The following is a 16166-nucleotide window of genomic DNA, read 5'->3' as shown; positions in this document are numbered from 1 at the left end:
TCAATGTTAAGTATTGTCTTCATCTCAATAAAGAATATTTAATTAACATTAAACAAAAATTAAGTCTATTATTCTGATCATATGTTTTTCAATAGTTTAGGGACTGACAGAAGTTTAGAAACAGTGTGCTACTTTTCCAGCAGTGTTACATTGTTACTAAGTCGATAAAAGAGTGAGAGTAGAAAAGAGAGATGATGAAGGTTATAGATGTAGAGCAGGTCTATTTAGGCTACGCTGTACACTGGCCCACTGGGATACCAGCGACCGACCAACACACCAAAATAGAAATGGGAGCAGAGGAGAGATACAGAGGAGCGGTAAGGTGTGGTGAAACAGTGGGATGGAAGGTAGAGAGAGGGTAGGGGCAGGCGGATGGGTTGATGAGGAGGAGGTCTAGAGGGGACAGGAATGAGAGGTATGGCAGGACAAAGGTAGGTCGGCAGTGAGATTATTTAAGTGAGACGATATCTATAATAGAGCTGCAAAGTGTGAGGAAACATTTTTGCTATGTTCCATTTTAACATTTATTTGTAAAGGATTCATTTGACAAATAAAGATCAAATACAGAGTTAGATGAGAGGATAGATGCCACTTGTAAACTAAATATGTACTGTAACTGGAGCCAGAAGCCAGTTAGCTTAGCTTATCCTCAAGACATGACATGGTGGACTGGCTCTGACCAAGAGTAACAAAATCTACCTACCAGCATCTGAGGCTCACTTACATACATAATTCATGCAAAAATCAAAGTGTTTAAATGACAATTTTCCATCTACAAGGGTGAATGTCCCGTAATATTTCTTACGCTGAGATAGTGCATTTCCAAAAATCTTTAAGGGGAATCGTGTTATTTTCTGCTTTCACTGAAACACCCATTTGCCTCAGCTGCTGTTGTAGCGGGATGCTCAGTCATTCGTGAATCACACCTGGACCCACCTTTAGAACAAACATCACACTGTGAAACCGATTGAAGCTGCTTAATGTATATATTGCCATCCCATTTGCAGAATGCACCATGGGAGTCATAGGTGACTGCTGTCCATACATTTTACGTGTATTAAGCAGATACTTCTAGTTGCTCATCTTATGTACTGATCATTTAACCGTGTGAGTTTTATAGCCGTCCAAACCCAAACAACCTGCCACTGAATACACAGAGACAGAGACTTTCAGAGCTATGCAAGCCTGAAATGACCCTTCTCACTTCATCTTTGGTGTGAAGAAGAAAAGAAAATGGCGGATGTGAGACTAGTAGAGGTGGAGATGTCAACGTTTTTAATGTTAGTTTTGGTGAGGTCACAACATTGGTAAGCATCTGTTATGAACTTCAAAGTCAATCAAAGTTGTTCGTGTTGGCATGCAACTGCCTTTGGAGGTTGGGGGAAGGTGATGTTCTTGGTGGTGGTGGAGGTATGTGTACAGTATGTCGTGTGGGAGTCGAATCAGGGGAACTGGAGGCCGAGGGGAGGTGGAAAGAAGGCGAAGGTAGTAAGAAGACTGAAATGAGACTCGGTGATATTGTAAAGGGCAAAGAAAAAGTATTGAATAGGAAAAGGGGCCAGGGTGGGGATATGAAATTGAGGAAATCTTAGTTGGTCGGAAATAAAATAGCTCAGTCCTAGGCTGACTATAATATAAGTTATTACAGAAACTGCTGAATTTTACTATGGATTGAATTCATATTGCCTACTCAGTTCCTGCTGTAATAATAAGTATAGTGCTATCTCCTTCCAGCATGCATGAGATAGTACTTCATTCCATCAACTTTACATGTTAAGTCACGTTGATGTGCAGCTCTGCAGACAGTGAACTGGAAGTTATAAAAAAGGTCTAAAAAAAAGACTAAGACAGTTATGAGGCCAATCTTTTAGAGGTGCTGGTGGGATGATAACTATTAGGCATACAGTGCAGAATATGGCTAACAAAATCTCAGAACTGATTGGTATAATCTAAAATTTAATGTAAGCTTGTGGTGACACATTTAAAACATTCACTTCACTGGATACTACTTTATTTTATACAAACTTGCCATCGTGACTAAACTGCATGAAAATATTGCCACTGCAGTTTTGTGAAGTGGATGGATTTGTTTATAATGTGTTTTCCACATGTATCTATATTTACTCCTCCTTTCCCGCACAAGCTCACTAAGTACCCTCCTGCCCTCCCTTTCTGACAACATCAAAGACTATCGATGCCCTAAGCACCTCTTCACCCTCCCAACCCTCAAGAAACGGCTCTGCCCTGAGCGCTCCCTCTCAATTTCTTCCCCCCCTACCCAGGATGACCTACCGATGTGCTGCAACTCTGTACAGTCTCATAAGAACACAGCTGCACTGGGAGCACCCACCAACCAACTTTTCTCCCAAATCAAGAGAAGCAGGTCATACATCGAGCAGCTTCCTGCCGTCCGTTCTCTGAAACTTAGCTGTAGCTTGACATCCCATCTGGCCCCTGAATGACTCATGCCATTCACCCGCTGGATGCCTGAGGGAAACGCTAGCTTCTTCACCCCACAGTCACCTACAAGGCAACACATAGGTAACTACATCCTGGGGGCAGGGATACAGTGCAAGAGAGCAGGCTACTGAGAAACTAAAGGGTAAGAAACAGTGAGTCCAAGCATGTTATAGAATTAGAAGTGCCACTTAATCGGCATTCATTAGATCATCATCATCATCATCATCGTCATATGTCTTTCAATTTTGAAATTCATATGATCTGAAAAAAGGAATTGTAATTCCCTTTTATGTTTTAACATGAATGTATGTATTACATTTCTCCCTTTTGAGTGTAGAAAATTGTTCATCCATTGGGGTCATGAAACACTCGTATTGAACAACATAATTAGAATCGCACTCAGTACATGCATACCTCCACTGAGGCCCTACAGTCCCCTGTACTCACCGATATATGCCAGCCACCTAAATTCACCTGATTTTTCTCTCATCAAGATCCATGCATTGCATGCATTAAAAATATCAATACATTTTTGATCCAAGATCCAAGTTTTGTGGAAATCCGTTCAGTAGTTTAGTGTAATCCTGCTGGTGGAGGTAGTAATGCCTGAAGAAATGTGTGAAAGGAAGGAAGAAGGGAAGCTTCTTTAGGCTCTCGAAATGTTTACATCATTAATAATAAAGATTAATTTCCAAAACCAGGGCTACTGTTTTGTACGTGTTATTCTCTGACTTCATAGCAGTCATGTGTATAATGTGTATAATGTGTGGGAGCTAGTGTAGCAATCAATCTCAAAAATAGCGATCGCCATATACTAGGGCAGAGTGGTAAGGCCTTAAAATAATATTCAGATTTTTCTAGGCTATCTCGTGTAACATGATATATATCTTGGTGTTTTGAAATCTCCTCCAAATCACTTCATAGGTGCTAAGACTGAGGGACAAAAAGAAATATCACAGTGTTTTTGACCAAATACCTCAACATCGATTTTTAATTCTATTTTATTCTATACTGTAGGGATGACTACTGGTACTTTCACAAAATATTAACTTAATGACATTTGTGATATCATTTGTCCTGTAAATATAATGACTAAGTGGGTAAAGGCAAGTATTAGAACAAGTAGAACAGTCTGGTAAGTTCAGATCAGTTCAAATTACTTTACTACTGTAATGCAGCCTTTAAAACCAGAAAAAATTGCCATATCATGATATTACGATATCCAAAATCTAAGATGATCATCACATCTCATATCACAATAACAACATTGCCCGAGTTTTATGTACTGTAGAGTCAGCAGGAGCCTACTGCCTGCTGACTCTAAATGCATGCGGTCAGGGGCGCAACCTCTTCACTGGTTGCATTTCTATACTTACAGAGCCATTATGCATTGATGCTGCATAATGGGCTATAGCCATTCATGAACTGTTAGTATCATGTGCGAGGGCTGGTATGGGCGACAGTATATGGGGCTAATAGGTCAACCATACTCAGGGCCTCTTACCATCAAACGCAGGCCCCTGGGACACATACGCCTTACACACACCACACAGGATGACAACAAGCAATACAGAATACCTTCAGGGATAATTACCATGATCATATTTCTGAGGCAACATATGTTCTGTGGTGCAACTACACAACACACAAGGGGACTCATAAAGCATAAAAACAAACACCTGGGATCACTAATGCAAATAGCACCAGTTACCATTACTCAGTTTCCACTTTGTGAATGTTCCAGTGAGAGTTAAAATAATTCATTATAACAATTAATAATTATAACCAGGGATGAGAAGAGAGGAGCCTCACAAGATCTCATCCAAAACCAGGGGACTTGTTAAATGGATTGACAAACTATGATATGGAAACACCTGATTTATTCAAGGGAGTACTGCACAAAATACACAATGCATTCTTGAAAGCCAATAAATGCCAAAATAATTAATGGCACACGCGCATTTGAGATTGTGGTGTTTTGAATAACACAGCCGGCAGAGCGATACATTTACATACATTTTGAATTGCTCCTTAGAGCAGTGTTTTTTCATTTCTTTTCTTCTTTTTGTGATTATTATCTTTATTTTACCCACTGGGCATATCAACGAGAAGGAACAATAATTTTGCAATGTGATCCAGAATCATTTGAGTGTAGTAGTTTTAAATCAAAATGCGAAAACGCACTGGCAAACATCTTATATTAGAATTTTTAATGTTTAAAAAAAATTAACATGTAACTATTACTCATTGTATAAGAAAAGAAAGTAAATGTTCATGTACTATTTATTGAGTTTGATATTATGTAATGAACTACTGGCGAAATGCTAGGTTTACCAGTAACAGAAAGCATTTTAATAATTACAATATTCCTGTTTATATGTTGTACATTTAATTACTTTGATGGAAGTTTTATTGCAAGTCTGCAGGCTGTGATTTTGGATTAGCGTTTAGCGCACTGAGGAAACGTAATGTTGGTGCATCTAATCAGGATGCTCATGAGAATGGGAAAATGAAATTATAATTTTATGTCTGTTATGATAATTTTATTGCTAGTTCAAATTCAAGTTCATTTCAGTATTGCTGTAACACTGCAGGCATTGTTTCGCACTAATGTTGCAAATATGGGGAAGAGCAATAGGCACCACATCCCCTATCCTACTCAGTGTTCAGAAGTGCTTTGCTTCTTTTTCATCCAATTTGTTTTGCTCTTTATTCAACTCTAAGATTCTCTTAAATTATGTAGTTTACTCTGCCGTTGTCTTGCTGCAGGTATTACCACCAGCCGACCTAGAAGTGGTGCTATTGGATGAGAAGACCAGGGAACACGATCTTCTGTGGCTATCAGCCTATAAGGTTACAGGTTACCTCTGATGTCACACAGGTGACACTACATGAATACTGATCAATGATCCCTACATCAGGGGAGGTGGATGATTTCACCACTGTTATAAATATTCAATACACGGATGAAGCTATTAGAGATGTCTGTTTTTTGTCTGTTCCCTATGTTGCAGCTTGGGATGAAGCAATAGAAAATCCTACTTTTATGTAGATAAAGTAAAGGTTGGGCTGTTTTAACAACAGATGTCTGCATAAATGTTTGTATAACCTAAAGAGGATATTATGACATAGCTTAGGTGGTTATGTGATAAAATGCAGGGATTCTCCGGTACCACATGCTGTGCTTTTGTGCAGTTTCCACATGTTTTTATTGAATATCCTCTCTGTGAAGAAAAGCAGTGTTATAACTATACCAACGTTCACCTGTTAGGATAAAAAGCAGAAAATATCCGCCATTTTCACTGCAGAACTGAAATATGTACTGTATTCTCCAGTTGTTTAACTGAAAAAATAAATGGTAACAGGTGCTGGACCTGTTTCCTATTTATTATTTTGTGCTTTCTCATTCCACTCATGCTCAGTCCACATTTGCAGACGCCACAGCACAACCCACGTGGCCAAAACCTCCACCATGTTGCCCCAGAGACCTGCTCCTTATTAAGGCTATGGCTGATTGGCTGACAGGATGTGAGAATGACAGGGGAGGGTGGGGGGCTTGCATGGGGGAGGGGGAGTGAGGGAGGGGGGCTAAACTGTCCGGAGAGATTTCTATGCATACTAAAGAGGTCTAAGACTAGCTGGCAAGGAAGAATTTTCATTAGTCCCTTCAAACAGGACTCCCTCCCCTGTCTGCTGTTCTGATGCTGTGCTTACGCATTTCTCCAGGTGCTTCACAAGGGCAACATTAAATGCGATGAAGATCTGCCATCAATCTTATGATCGGTTCAACATACAGTAGGAGATCACATTCCTCAACATGAGATCCTTCACACAGTACACACCAGTGCACACATATTCACACACACACCACTCAAACACATACACAGATGAGCATGGGGACTCACCTTCTGTGGGTGAGGTTTTCAGTCGTTTGCACAGTCCCTCTACGCCCCCGTAGTCCTCCTGGAGCTTGACCGTCGCCTCTGTGCCGCGCAGCTCCATGAGTGAGCGCAGCTCCATGAGCGAGCAGCCGAAGCCTGCCGCATGGTTGTCCTCATTTCTTTGGTTCTTGGCATAAAAATCACTGTTGGACATGTCCCCCATGATGTCAGCTTGTCAAGTCAGTTAGATTAGTGTTTGTTATTGCTTAGAGATCAATCAAAAAATCTTGCACAACAGAGAGATGAGCTTAGTCTCATCCAAAAAAAATCCAAAATAGGTATCATGCAGGCACAACAACCAAAAAAGGGAAAAAACAATGCCACTTGTAGGTAAAGTAAGCAGATAGAGAGATTAAAAAGGGGGGAAAAAATCCGAGGGGATAAATCGATGAGCAGCTTCGCTGTGTCAGGAGAGACTGTCAGATATCAGTAGACTAAAAACCATCAAAGAGAAGAAACAGAAAAAGAGGAGAAAGAGCAGCAGAGAACAAGGAGAGGAGGGGATGACGAAACACAAGTGGGGAGCATCCAGGTGAGCGTTGGACAGCCCCAGTGGTCAGGTCCTGAGAAGGGCAATGATGGTGGTTGCAAGTCCTGTAGGTCTCAGGCTCACCACGGCTGCAGTCCAGACCCGCTCCATGTGTGGCTTCCCATTGCTGCTATTCTGCTGTTGCCTCCGCTGCCTCTCTGTCTCTACATGGTGGTCTTCCCCATCACTGCTACAGAGAGAGGGAGAGAGAGAGAGAGAGAGAGAGACGAATCCGAGAGATGAATTCAAAGAGGACAGAAGGTGAGGGAGGAGGAGAGAGAAACACAGAGAGAGAGCACAAGGATGAGCGTTGCGTTCTCAGGGCAGGGGTGAATGCAGCGGTAGATGGTGCACGGCTGAAGGACAGCCTCTCCTGGCTGCTGCAGTAACTGTGGCTCTGCTGTCTCTATCTACTGCTGCTGCTGCTGCTAACCTCATTCTGAGGACACACCGACTGACAGAAAGAGAGAGGGAGAGAGGATACGAAAAAGAGGGAGGGTGGAGAGAAGAGGATGCTCCTTTCTGGTGCAGAGCGGAGAAGAGTTGTGCGCGGGCGGGAGGCTGGGGCTGCTCTGACGACAGAGCGGAGAGGCAGCACGTAACGCTGCGCTGTCACAGGGAGGATGGGCTGAGCTGTGGAGGTGCTGCTGCTATCTCACCACTAGTTCTCTCTCGTTCTACAGTAAGTGACCTATCCTATGCAGTCACTCTATCTCAGTGATCCATTGCTCTCTGCCTGTTGTGTTGTAATGCTTTGTATTAATGATTTCACTCAGTGTCTCCCGCCCTCTCACCTGAGGACTACACTCAGCACAGAGAAGAGTGATACGGCGTTAAGGTGTTGCACTGCAAAATCTGCAAAGTTTACATTAATTGCAAGTAAGTTACCAATATGGAGAAAATATCTTGGTGTAAGGAAAAAAGGACGAGGTGTCTTTTTTAAAATTGTTGACAACTTCTATGAAAAGATCAATACCAACAGATAGTTACTTTCATTTTCTGGCATCCCCACCCTGTCTGTGACAATTGTCCTTACTGAAGATTGAAATATTTAAAATCATTTGTAGTTTTATTTAAGAAAGGTTATGTAATTTCCTAAAACTGCTGGGCACTATGGTTACCAGTGTTATAGATACTATAATATGAATAGTTATTGCTCAAACATCTATGGTTGATAGACATTTGGAGTAGAGCACAGAGCAGCCTCTTTCCACAGGATGCTCCTCAAATCATCCACACTAAAATTGTATTGTTTTCTGTTTTGATTCTCCTATGCATCAACTACATTTTGTTTGGCAACCTGGTTGGTAAAATTATTAATAATTTAAACCTTGATAAGGTAACGTGTTGGGGTGACTCACTATGCAATTTTTTATTAACTGGAACAATATATTGTTTGTTAGTCTTTCAACAAGATTAGTTGACAATGGAGAAACATTACCATCCTCTTCCGCTAGCTGTGGCACTCCTTCCCCCCCACCCACTTTGCATTTGCGTTATAACACCACTGTTCAAATCATCTGCCCCCTTAAGTGGTTGCCAGTTCGTGCGCTAGCTAACATTGCTAGCATTAGCTCACAAACAAAATTAACGTTTTAATGCTAACTAGCTAACATTAGGGCAGTACAGCATACTGTATGTAGCCATTCTTACATTTTTTTCCACAAACTGCCGACTACAGAGACTCTTGATCGCTGATGAAACACAGATATCACATGACACCAACGGCTGACAAACATCGGTAGGAGCTGGGACCAGCCATCAGAATTCTAACACTGGCAACAAAACAATCATTTTGGACCCGACAAATTGATTTACAATCATAATAATGTTTTTAAAGAAAATAAATAATATTATTCTGCACCTTTCTACAAGCTCTGTTGATGTATTATTTTAGAAAAATAATTTGTCTATGTTGTCTAAAATGTTAGCAGTAAGACCTTTAAGTCACCAATTTCTCTTTTCTCAATTTTCTCTTTCTATCAACCCACCTCCACAAAAACACATGCAAGTAAAATCATAATACAAAAAACAAAAACCTATTGATCCGTCACCAATACTTTGCATGTTTGCTTCCATTTTCAAGCAATGACATCAGCGACGCTCAAAGTAAACCTCTACATCTGCACAGCTGCCCTTCATCCATACCCACCCACTCAGACCAGAAATCAAAGCCCCAGTGTATTGCATCATGCTTAATGCAACAGTAACTCAACAGTAAAGCACAAAAGCTGGCTGGCTATACCATCTCTGTATCATCTGAGATGCACAATATTAATACCTAAAATAATTTTCCTATGGAGGCCATCACAGATCAAATAAAGCTATACAGTAGGGGGCCAACTATGGACTCCGACTCATGGTATATCCAGTTTAAGTCATATGATTAGTTAATTATAACATACTACGAGTGATTTGGTTATTCACTCTTTGGATGATTTTCGTGTACAAACTGTGCTGAAGGGTTCAAGTTCGTCTATGGTAAGTATAGCATAAGGTAAATCAAAAGTCAAACCAAGCTTTAGCAAGCAGCTACATTGTTGTGACTTGCTTGTGTGAACATGTAACATGTTCCTTAAGATTGCTACATGTTTAAACTGCAGAAAAGATAATGGACCTCCCAGGTGGTATGTTTGCGAAGTTGTTGCACCTTGTTGGTGTTCACTAAAAGTGTCACAGAATGGGCAAGTAACATGAATATGAATATATTTTTTATGTCTCTCACGGCTAGGAGATGTTTGTTGTAACACTATTCCCAGAACCTAGAAGACAAATTGATGCTGGTTGTTTGCTGTTTGGAAAGAGCACTGGGAATCAACAGAAAGTTCACCTGGTAGCAGATGAAACTCAGCAGCACTGAGGTAGTGAGCACACTTAGATTCTTAGTACTGGTGGCACGCACTCCTTAAATCAACCACACTGACACAATCAGCAATGGTGTCTGGTGGCAAATATCAAGCGTGATGATACAGATGGGACTAGTACCCGACACAATTTTGCACTCAGGAACAGTGGGGCACCGACCTTGTCCCAGCAGGGTGGTGAAAGACCCTGCCAACATGTGAATACACATCTGTAGCTCCACAGGAACCAGTCCTGGCTGCTAATGAGCTCCAGCTCTAACTGAGGTGACAAAGCTAGATAGCGCTGGCAATGTCACCTGGACAGGTGCGACCTAACAAACCTGCTAAACATTTCTGTAAAGCAGATAAGGCAGTAGACTCAGTCACTATACTTGAGTACAATTTTGAGATATTTCTACTTATGCTGCTTTATGCTTCTACTACTCCAATATATTTTGAAGGTAAATATTTTACCTTTCACTCCACAACATTTATCTGATGGACTTATATATGAGATATTTTGGGGATTGTAATTATTAAAAACAAAATGTATTGAATTAATTACTTATGATGAATTATTTCAAATTAAAGTAGTTACACTTACGTAGCCCTACCTTTACAGCTGCAACATTAAACTAAGTTAACGCATCCAGAGTATTTCTACTCTGTGGTATTGCTAACTTTACAAATGTAAAAGATCTGAGAATTTCTTCAACCACTGGATCAAGGAGAGCATTTCCAGCTTTTTCCACCAACAGATTAATATAATAATCAAACAGTAAGTAAGCCTTCACCTGTTTCAGCTCAATTGGTTTTGGATATTTTCTCCATTTATTAAACCTGAGAGGACAGCACGTGGCAGGACTGCATCTTCCTCTCTGTTTTTTCTCCAACCTTTTATGCTGTCCCCCTTTCCTGCCGATCAGGTCCAATCAATGTTGGCGGTACTCTTTGCGTGCCAAGGCAGACATCTGTGCCGACCAGATCCTCCAAAACCGTCAAATGAAAGCAAACAAATGCTCTCCCAGGAAATAATGTGTATGTGTGTGTGCGTGTGTGTGTGTGTACTTATGTATTTGCATGCCTGAATGGTTAATCAAGTGGCTGGCTGAGGAGAGAAACTACACCAGAGGGACAATGCATCTATCGCTTGTTATACTGCTATACCTGTACTGAGTAATGCTGGTCCTACTAGCTTGTTTTTTGCAGCTAATCAGGCAGATTACTGGGCAAAATGGAAACCAGCAGGGCTCTGGGTCCTGTAGATACTAAACTGGAAAGCCTTGACAGTTGAGACTGTTGAATATCTGAGCTGGCATTGCACAGAAGCACTGAGACAGATGATCATAAAAGACATAATTAAATAAATTCATTGTGTGCCGAGACAACTCCCCTTATGTATTGTTTAACATTATTACAAACGCACAGAAAATTCTGTCTATCATTCATAATATATGACGTAGTCAGGCTTGAAGACATAAATTCATTAATCACAAATCTATTGGGGCAAGCAGACAAATCAGCAAGTTATGCTGTGTAATTCATACTTGATGTTCTGATAACCCTTTCTGCACACCATTCTTCCATCCTTGCACATATTATATCTTGGTCGGAAAAAAAAAATGTGAATAGAAATGCAGTATTTCATGACTAATTTAACACAGAATGTCAATGCATCTCCCTCTACAACATCTGTTCATAAATGACTATGTAAGGCGGTGTGTTTCTAGCTTCACATTATCATGTTAGTGATGTAAGTGACTGGCAGCGGCGGTGATAGCGGTGGTGTTATATTCTGCTGGCGTGCAGCTGCCTATCTTTAAATTACGATGACATGCGCAGGAGTAGGAGAGATTGAGATGTGGGAGGGAAATGAGGAGAGAAGAAAATGGGAGGGAGAGGGAGAACGTAGATAGCAAAAGACAAAAGTTGAAAGATGGAGAAAGGCGGAGACGAAAGGAGGGGAAAGCAAAGAGAGAGCCAGGGAAAGGGTAAAATAGAGGTGAAAAGCACTGCTGAAGCCTGAGCTGCAGTAACTTCAAAGCAAATGATGTTCTCCTTTTTATACAATGCAAACACGCACACATACACATGCGCACACACACACACAGACACACTAACATGCATATATGTACACACAGAATTGATTTCTTCCTTCTTCGGAGTAGGAGGGCAGCTGTAACTAGTGCTATTGTTGGTGTTTTGTATGCGTTCACAGACAAAACCATGATGAAGCCAGTGTGTCAAAACGGTTCCTCCTCACTGTTGAAAAAATTCAACATCAAAGGGTGAGCAAGTGTTGGGGTTATGGAGCTCTTCATGATTTTGTTAGCATCTTGCAAAAAGAAACATTCCATCTCCAATACTTCCATAACCACCACTCCCATTCCTGCCTTTGTAGCTGCCTGTCTGTCTGTATACTGTCCCATCAATCTCTATGTGGTCATCCTGCTAATCTGTCTATCTGTAGCTGACTAAAACGCTTCCCTGCTGTCTACCTCGATGCCTACTTGCCAGTCTGTTGGCATAATTGTTGGCATGCTCCCCATGGCTTGACAGTGAGTAATGAGTAACACATGATCAAACACTCAAGGAGAAAGTGAAGATTTTGCAATAATTAACAGCTTTTTACCTAAAGTGCGAGAACACTTAATTGGACTTTATGAACTTGAACACCATATGGGATCCATCCACATTAAATTGTGACGCTCTGTGGCCAGATGTTAAGACCATCTGACCACCATACTGTACAGTGTTTGCCGCATGACGAACCTATTGAAAAAACACAAAGGGATCAACAAAAAGAGCTACTAACATAAAGCCAATGCAGCATCACCAAACAGTCTGTACAAAACAATATGTTGTAGAATAATTTCAAACTAGTCTCATTGGTTTTTGACTTTCAAATTATTGCTTTTTTGCATTTTAATGGCATATTTTTAGTTAGTGAAAATTAAACAGAAATCAGACATTCTAAATGCCACAGAGAAACCCTGCAGATTTTATTCTGTTACAGTGTCATTGCGGGAGCACTGTATTTTCTTAAGTGCATCACACACTGGCAGCCTCAGTCGATATTTCAAAAAACACGTATATACAGTACACTGATGTACACAGATGTCATCTTGTCTTATCAATATTTTCCTGTGGTATAATTTTAAGTCATTAGCTTAAGGTTCCCTTTTAATGCTATATTTTATAATGTTGTTCAGCAAAAAACTCCCATCAGGCAGCTTTATATAATGTTGTGTTTCTGACATCATCATCACAGTCTCTCTATTCATCTTCACAAGAGGCTTGAACATATTTATACATTATGCACAATTTAATATTATGTTTTCTTTGTTAGCATTGATTTTACCTTTCATTTGTATTTCTCTGTATATTGTGTCTAGAGATTCGTCTGCTGGGTCCCTATGTTCTGCTCTGCGATTATAATGAACAAGTGTTAATGATGAAACGTTGCTCTGGCATAATTGCCGCTTTCGCTTTGATGAAAAGTTCCTGGTCTGACACGCAGTGGGTAGCTTTCTGTCCTCCACAGCGAAGCCATGCGCATTCTCCGTGTGTCTGTCTCAAAATGTCCTTGAGCACAGTGAGGCAGAGCTGAGGTATGAGCTGTGCCCACTGCACCACCACCAGCAGCAGCGGCAGCAGCACTGGCATACAGCCCCCCCTGCCTGTGACAAATAATAGTGCAAGATACTTCACTGCTGCTCTGCACACCTGCACATTATAATTTCTGGTGACAGGTTTGCTAATGCTCATGGGTCTGTATCATGACATGAAGGGCTTCATTTCAAAACATGTTTGAAAGCAGTGATCAAATTCTTATTTGCACAAGGTGTTCATGTGGGAGGGACAAAATAACACGAACAGCTTATGATGTGATGCAATCTTCACAAAATCACCACAAACTACAGACTCAGAAATGACAATCACCAGCTAACTGTTATATTAAAAATATTAGCTTTACAAAGACAGCATTTACAGTAGATTAGATTGTGAATGTGCCGATTATTGTCTGTCCACTCCTTGCTGCCTGTGTATGTTTGTTAAGTCAGTGATCACTGATTGGTTCTTGATGCCGCAATTCCTAAGGCAGAAATAACAAAAATGAAGGCCTACTTTGTGCATGACCTGACAACAGTGTGTCCGAGCACGTACTGTTCATGTTTCAGTGATGCTTGGGAAATCAAATAAACTGGATAAGCTGTCTTCCTATATTGTTCTTGCTATTTTCATTTGATTTATCTATATACTTAATTTGTCTAAAGCTACAAAAAACATGGGAAATAAAATAATAAATATCAGCTACGCTGCATAAGCACTTGGACAATGTGCAGGGAATCCCCAAACACACACAGACACGCATTAGATAGCAGCTGCACTGCAATACTGCATTGCATTATCCAAAGGCGCGTTAACTGACATTGTCTCTGAGGTGAATTGTTATATAACAACCACATGGAGAGCCTCCTTTCAGCCACCATCAGTGCTCTGTAATTGGGTTGAAAGCAGTTGTCATGCTAACTAAGCGCAGCAGACAGACTCTGACGAGGAAAAAGGTTATTTTGGAAACGAATGAAGGAGCTCGAAAAAGGACTGCGGCTCCAACTCATATCAGGAGAAGGAAAAAAAGGAGAGAGAGGGATGAGTCAGAGAGAAGGAGAGAGAGAGAAAGAGACACGTACAAATACGTACATCCATCTGTATGTGTGCTTAGCCTATGTCGGCTTATAGATGGTGAGGGTGGTTTTAAAGAAAAGCCAGGCAACCCCGATAGCTGCAGGGGTTGCTGTGTGTGACTGCAGAGTGTGATCGGTAAGCGAGAAAGTGAGAACTGGTGATGATATGCTATAGCTGTGAGCTGACTGGGTTACAGGATGGAGGACAAGGCACTGAGCGATACACGCCTTTGGTCTAAATAGAGAAGCCCTAATGGACCCCATCTTTCACATCTATGAAAAATCCTTTCCTGAAGAGGACAAGTAGTGCCTAGATCATGTGTTAAGTTGTGCCACTGTGGGCGACTCATCTCTCCCTCATTCTCCTCCCTACTTCCACCTGCCTCCTTTGCTTTTCTGCCTCTGCAGCACGCAACACCAATTTTGGCTAGAACGCGTATGTCACCTTCCTCTTACTTTGTTACGTTGCTTAACATTCACCTGCATATTAGCTTGTAATCTGTCTCTTTTCCTTTCAATGAAACATCTTTTTATTAAAAGTGCTTTGATAATTTGCATCAAACAACCACCTTTGATTGTTCTGTCCTTGTTGCTGTCATAAGGAGCTCTGCTGTATTCATGGCCACCTGAATACTTGCCCTGGGTGTAAATGGCATTATACAGCTTAAGCAAGATTGTCAGGCTGTGGAGTTAGATATGGAGAGTGCAATCCTGCCTGGAGCGGCGATGTGGATGCACATTAACAACTGTAACCAAATAAATATGGGCATTTTATAGCCATGCATATTGAAATGTAAGAAGCAAATGTAGCATGAAAGAGTGAAAATTATTGAAAAACTAGCTAACCCAAATGTTGTCAGAACATAATGATCTAGTAATGAATAGTGGTGTAGTGTTAGTTTAATAGTATTGAGGATGCTTTCGTGCTTTAACAGGCTCTGTAGGAGATGATCCTGTAAATTAGGAGTAGCAGTTTTGCTATCTGTTGATGAATTCTCCAATCACACTAGACTCCCGGACCGATTCCCCCCCGGCCGTTTCATCTAGCTGTCAATCACCACACACAGGAATTCAGGGGAGTGGAACCCTGGCACATGTTAAAATGAGAGGAGATGAATGAAGGAAAACATCTTCCATCTTTAATGCCTTTCTCTAAAGCTTGGCTATACAGTAGTTTTATTTGTTTGTGTATATGATGAAAAAATGGCATGAACAATAAACAGAGGCGAAGAAGAATTAAACTTGATATCAGAAACTACAGGATAAAGAGGACGGGTTTATATTTTCAGAAAAAATATCATTAACATTGATCTCCTCTTTGGGGGGAAAAAAAATCAAATTCTAGGTTGTCGGTATGGTATCACCCAGGTACTGTAAGTCTTTCCTGTAACGAGAGCCAAGGACACAAACAGTTCCAATTTTACTGTTTACACTCCAAACAGCGCAGTAAAGTATTAAAGTACTCGTGAATCAGAGCCAAGCACATGACAGGTACAGGGAAACAAGCAGGATGTTTGACTTTTGTTCAGAGAGAACTAAATTGGTGGGACTCCATGCTGTCTCCTCTGACAGAATACGGTGCGATTAAACATGACATACGGTATATTTTTTTATATATACTAATCTAGAGAGCTGTATGTTTTTTGAGCCATATTAGCGGATAAAAAGGAATGACGATGTCGGGTTAGGTCAGTTGGTTTTTCAG

At 40.8% G+C, this 16166-nt stretch overlaps 1 protein-coding gene across 14 annotated transcripts in view; it reads right to left on the bottom strand.

Moving 5' to 3' along the window:
• Nucleotides 1-16166, bottom strand: part of atp2b2 (ATPase plasma membrane Ca2+ transporting 2) — a 132407-nt gene that overhangs the window by 64936 nt on the left and 51305 nt on the right. For 10 of the 14 annotated variants that reach the window (XM_084349196.1, XM_084349194.1, XM_084349198.1 and 7 more), the window contains one exon: nt 6366-7120. In XM_084349196.1, coding sequence (XP_084205322.1) covers nt 6366-6564 — 199 coding nt within the window. In that variant the 5' untranslated portion in view covers nt 6565-7120. Of the gene's footprint in view, nt 1-6365; nt 7121-7363; nt 7492-16166 lie in introns of those variants that run through there. The other 4 variants (XM_084349200.1, XM_084349203.1, XM_084349202.1 and 1 more) reach the window with 3 other exon arrangements.

Source organism: Pagrus pagrus, assembly GCF_965226575.1.
Source record: "Pagrus pagrus genome assembly, chromosome: 3".
Taxonomy (NCBI): domain Eukaryota; kingdom Metazoa; phylum Chordata; class Actinopteri; order Spariformes; family Sparidae; genus Pagrus; species Pagrus pagrus.
The sequence above is the reverse complement of the archived record's forward strand: the minus strand, read 5'-3'. Positions and strand labels throughout refer to the sequence as shown.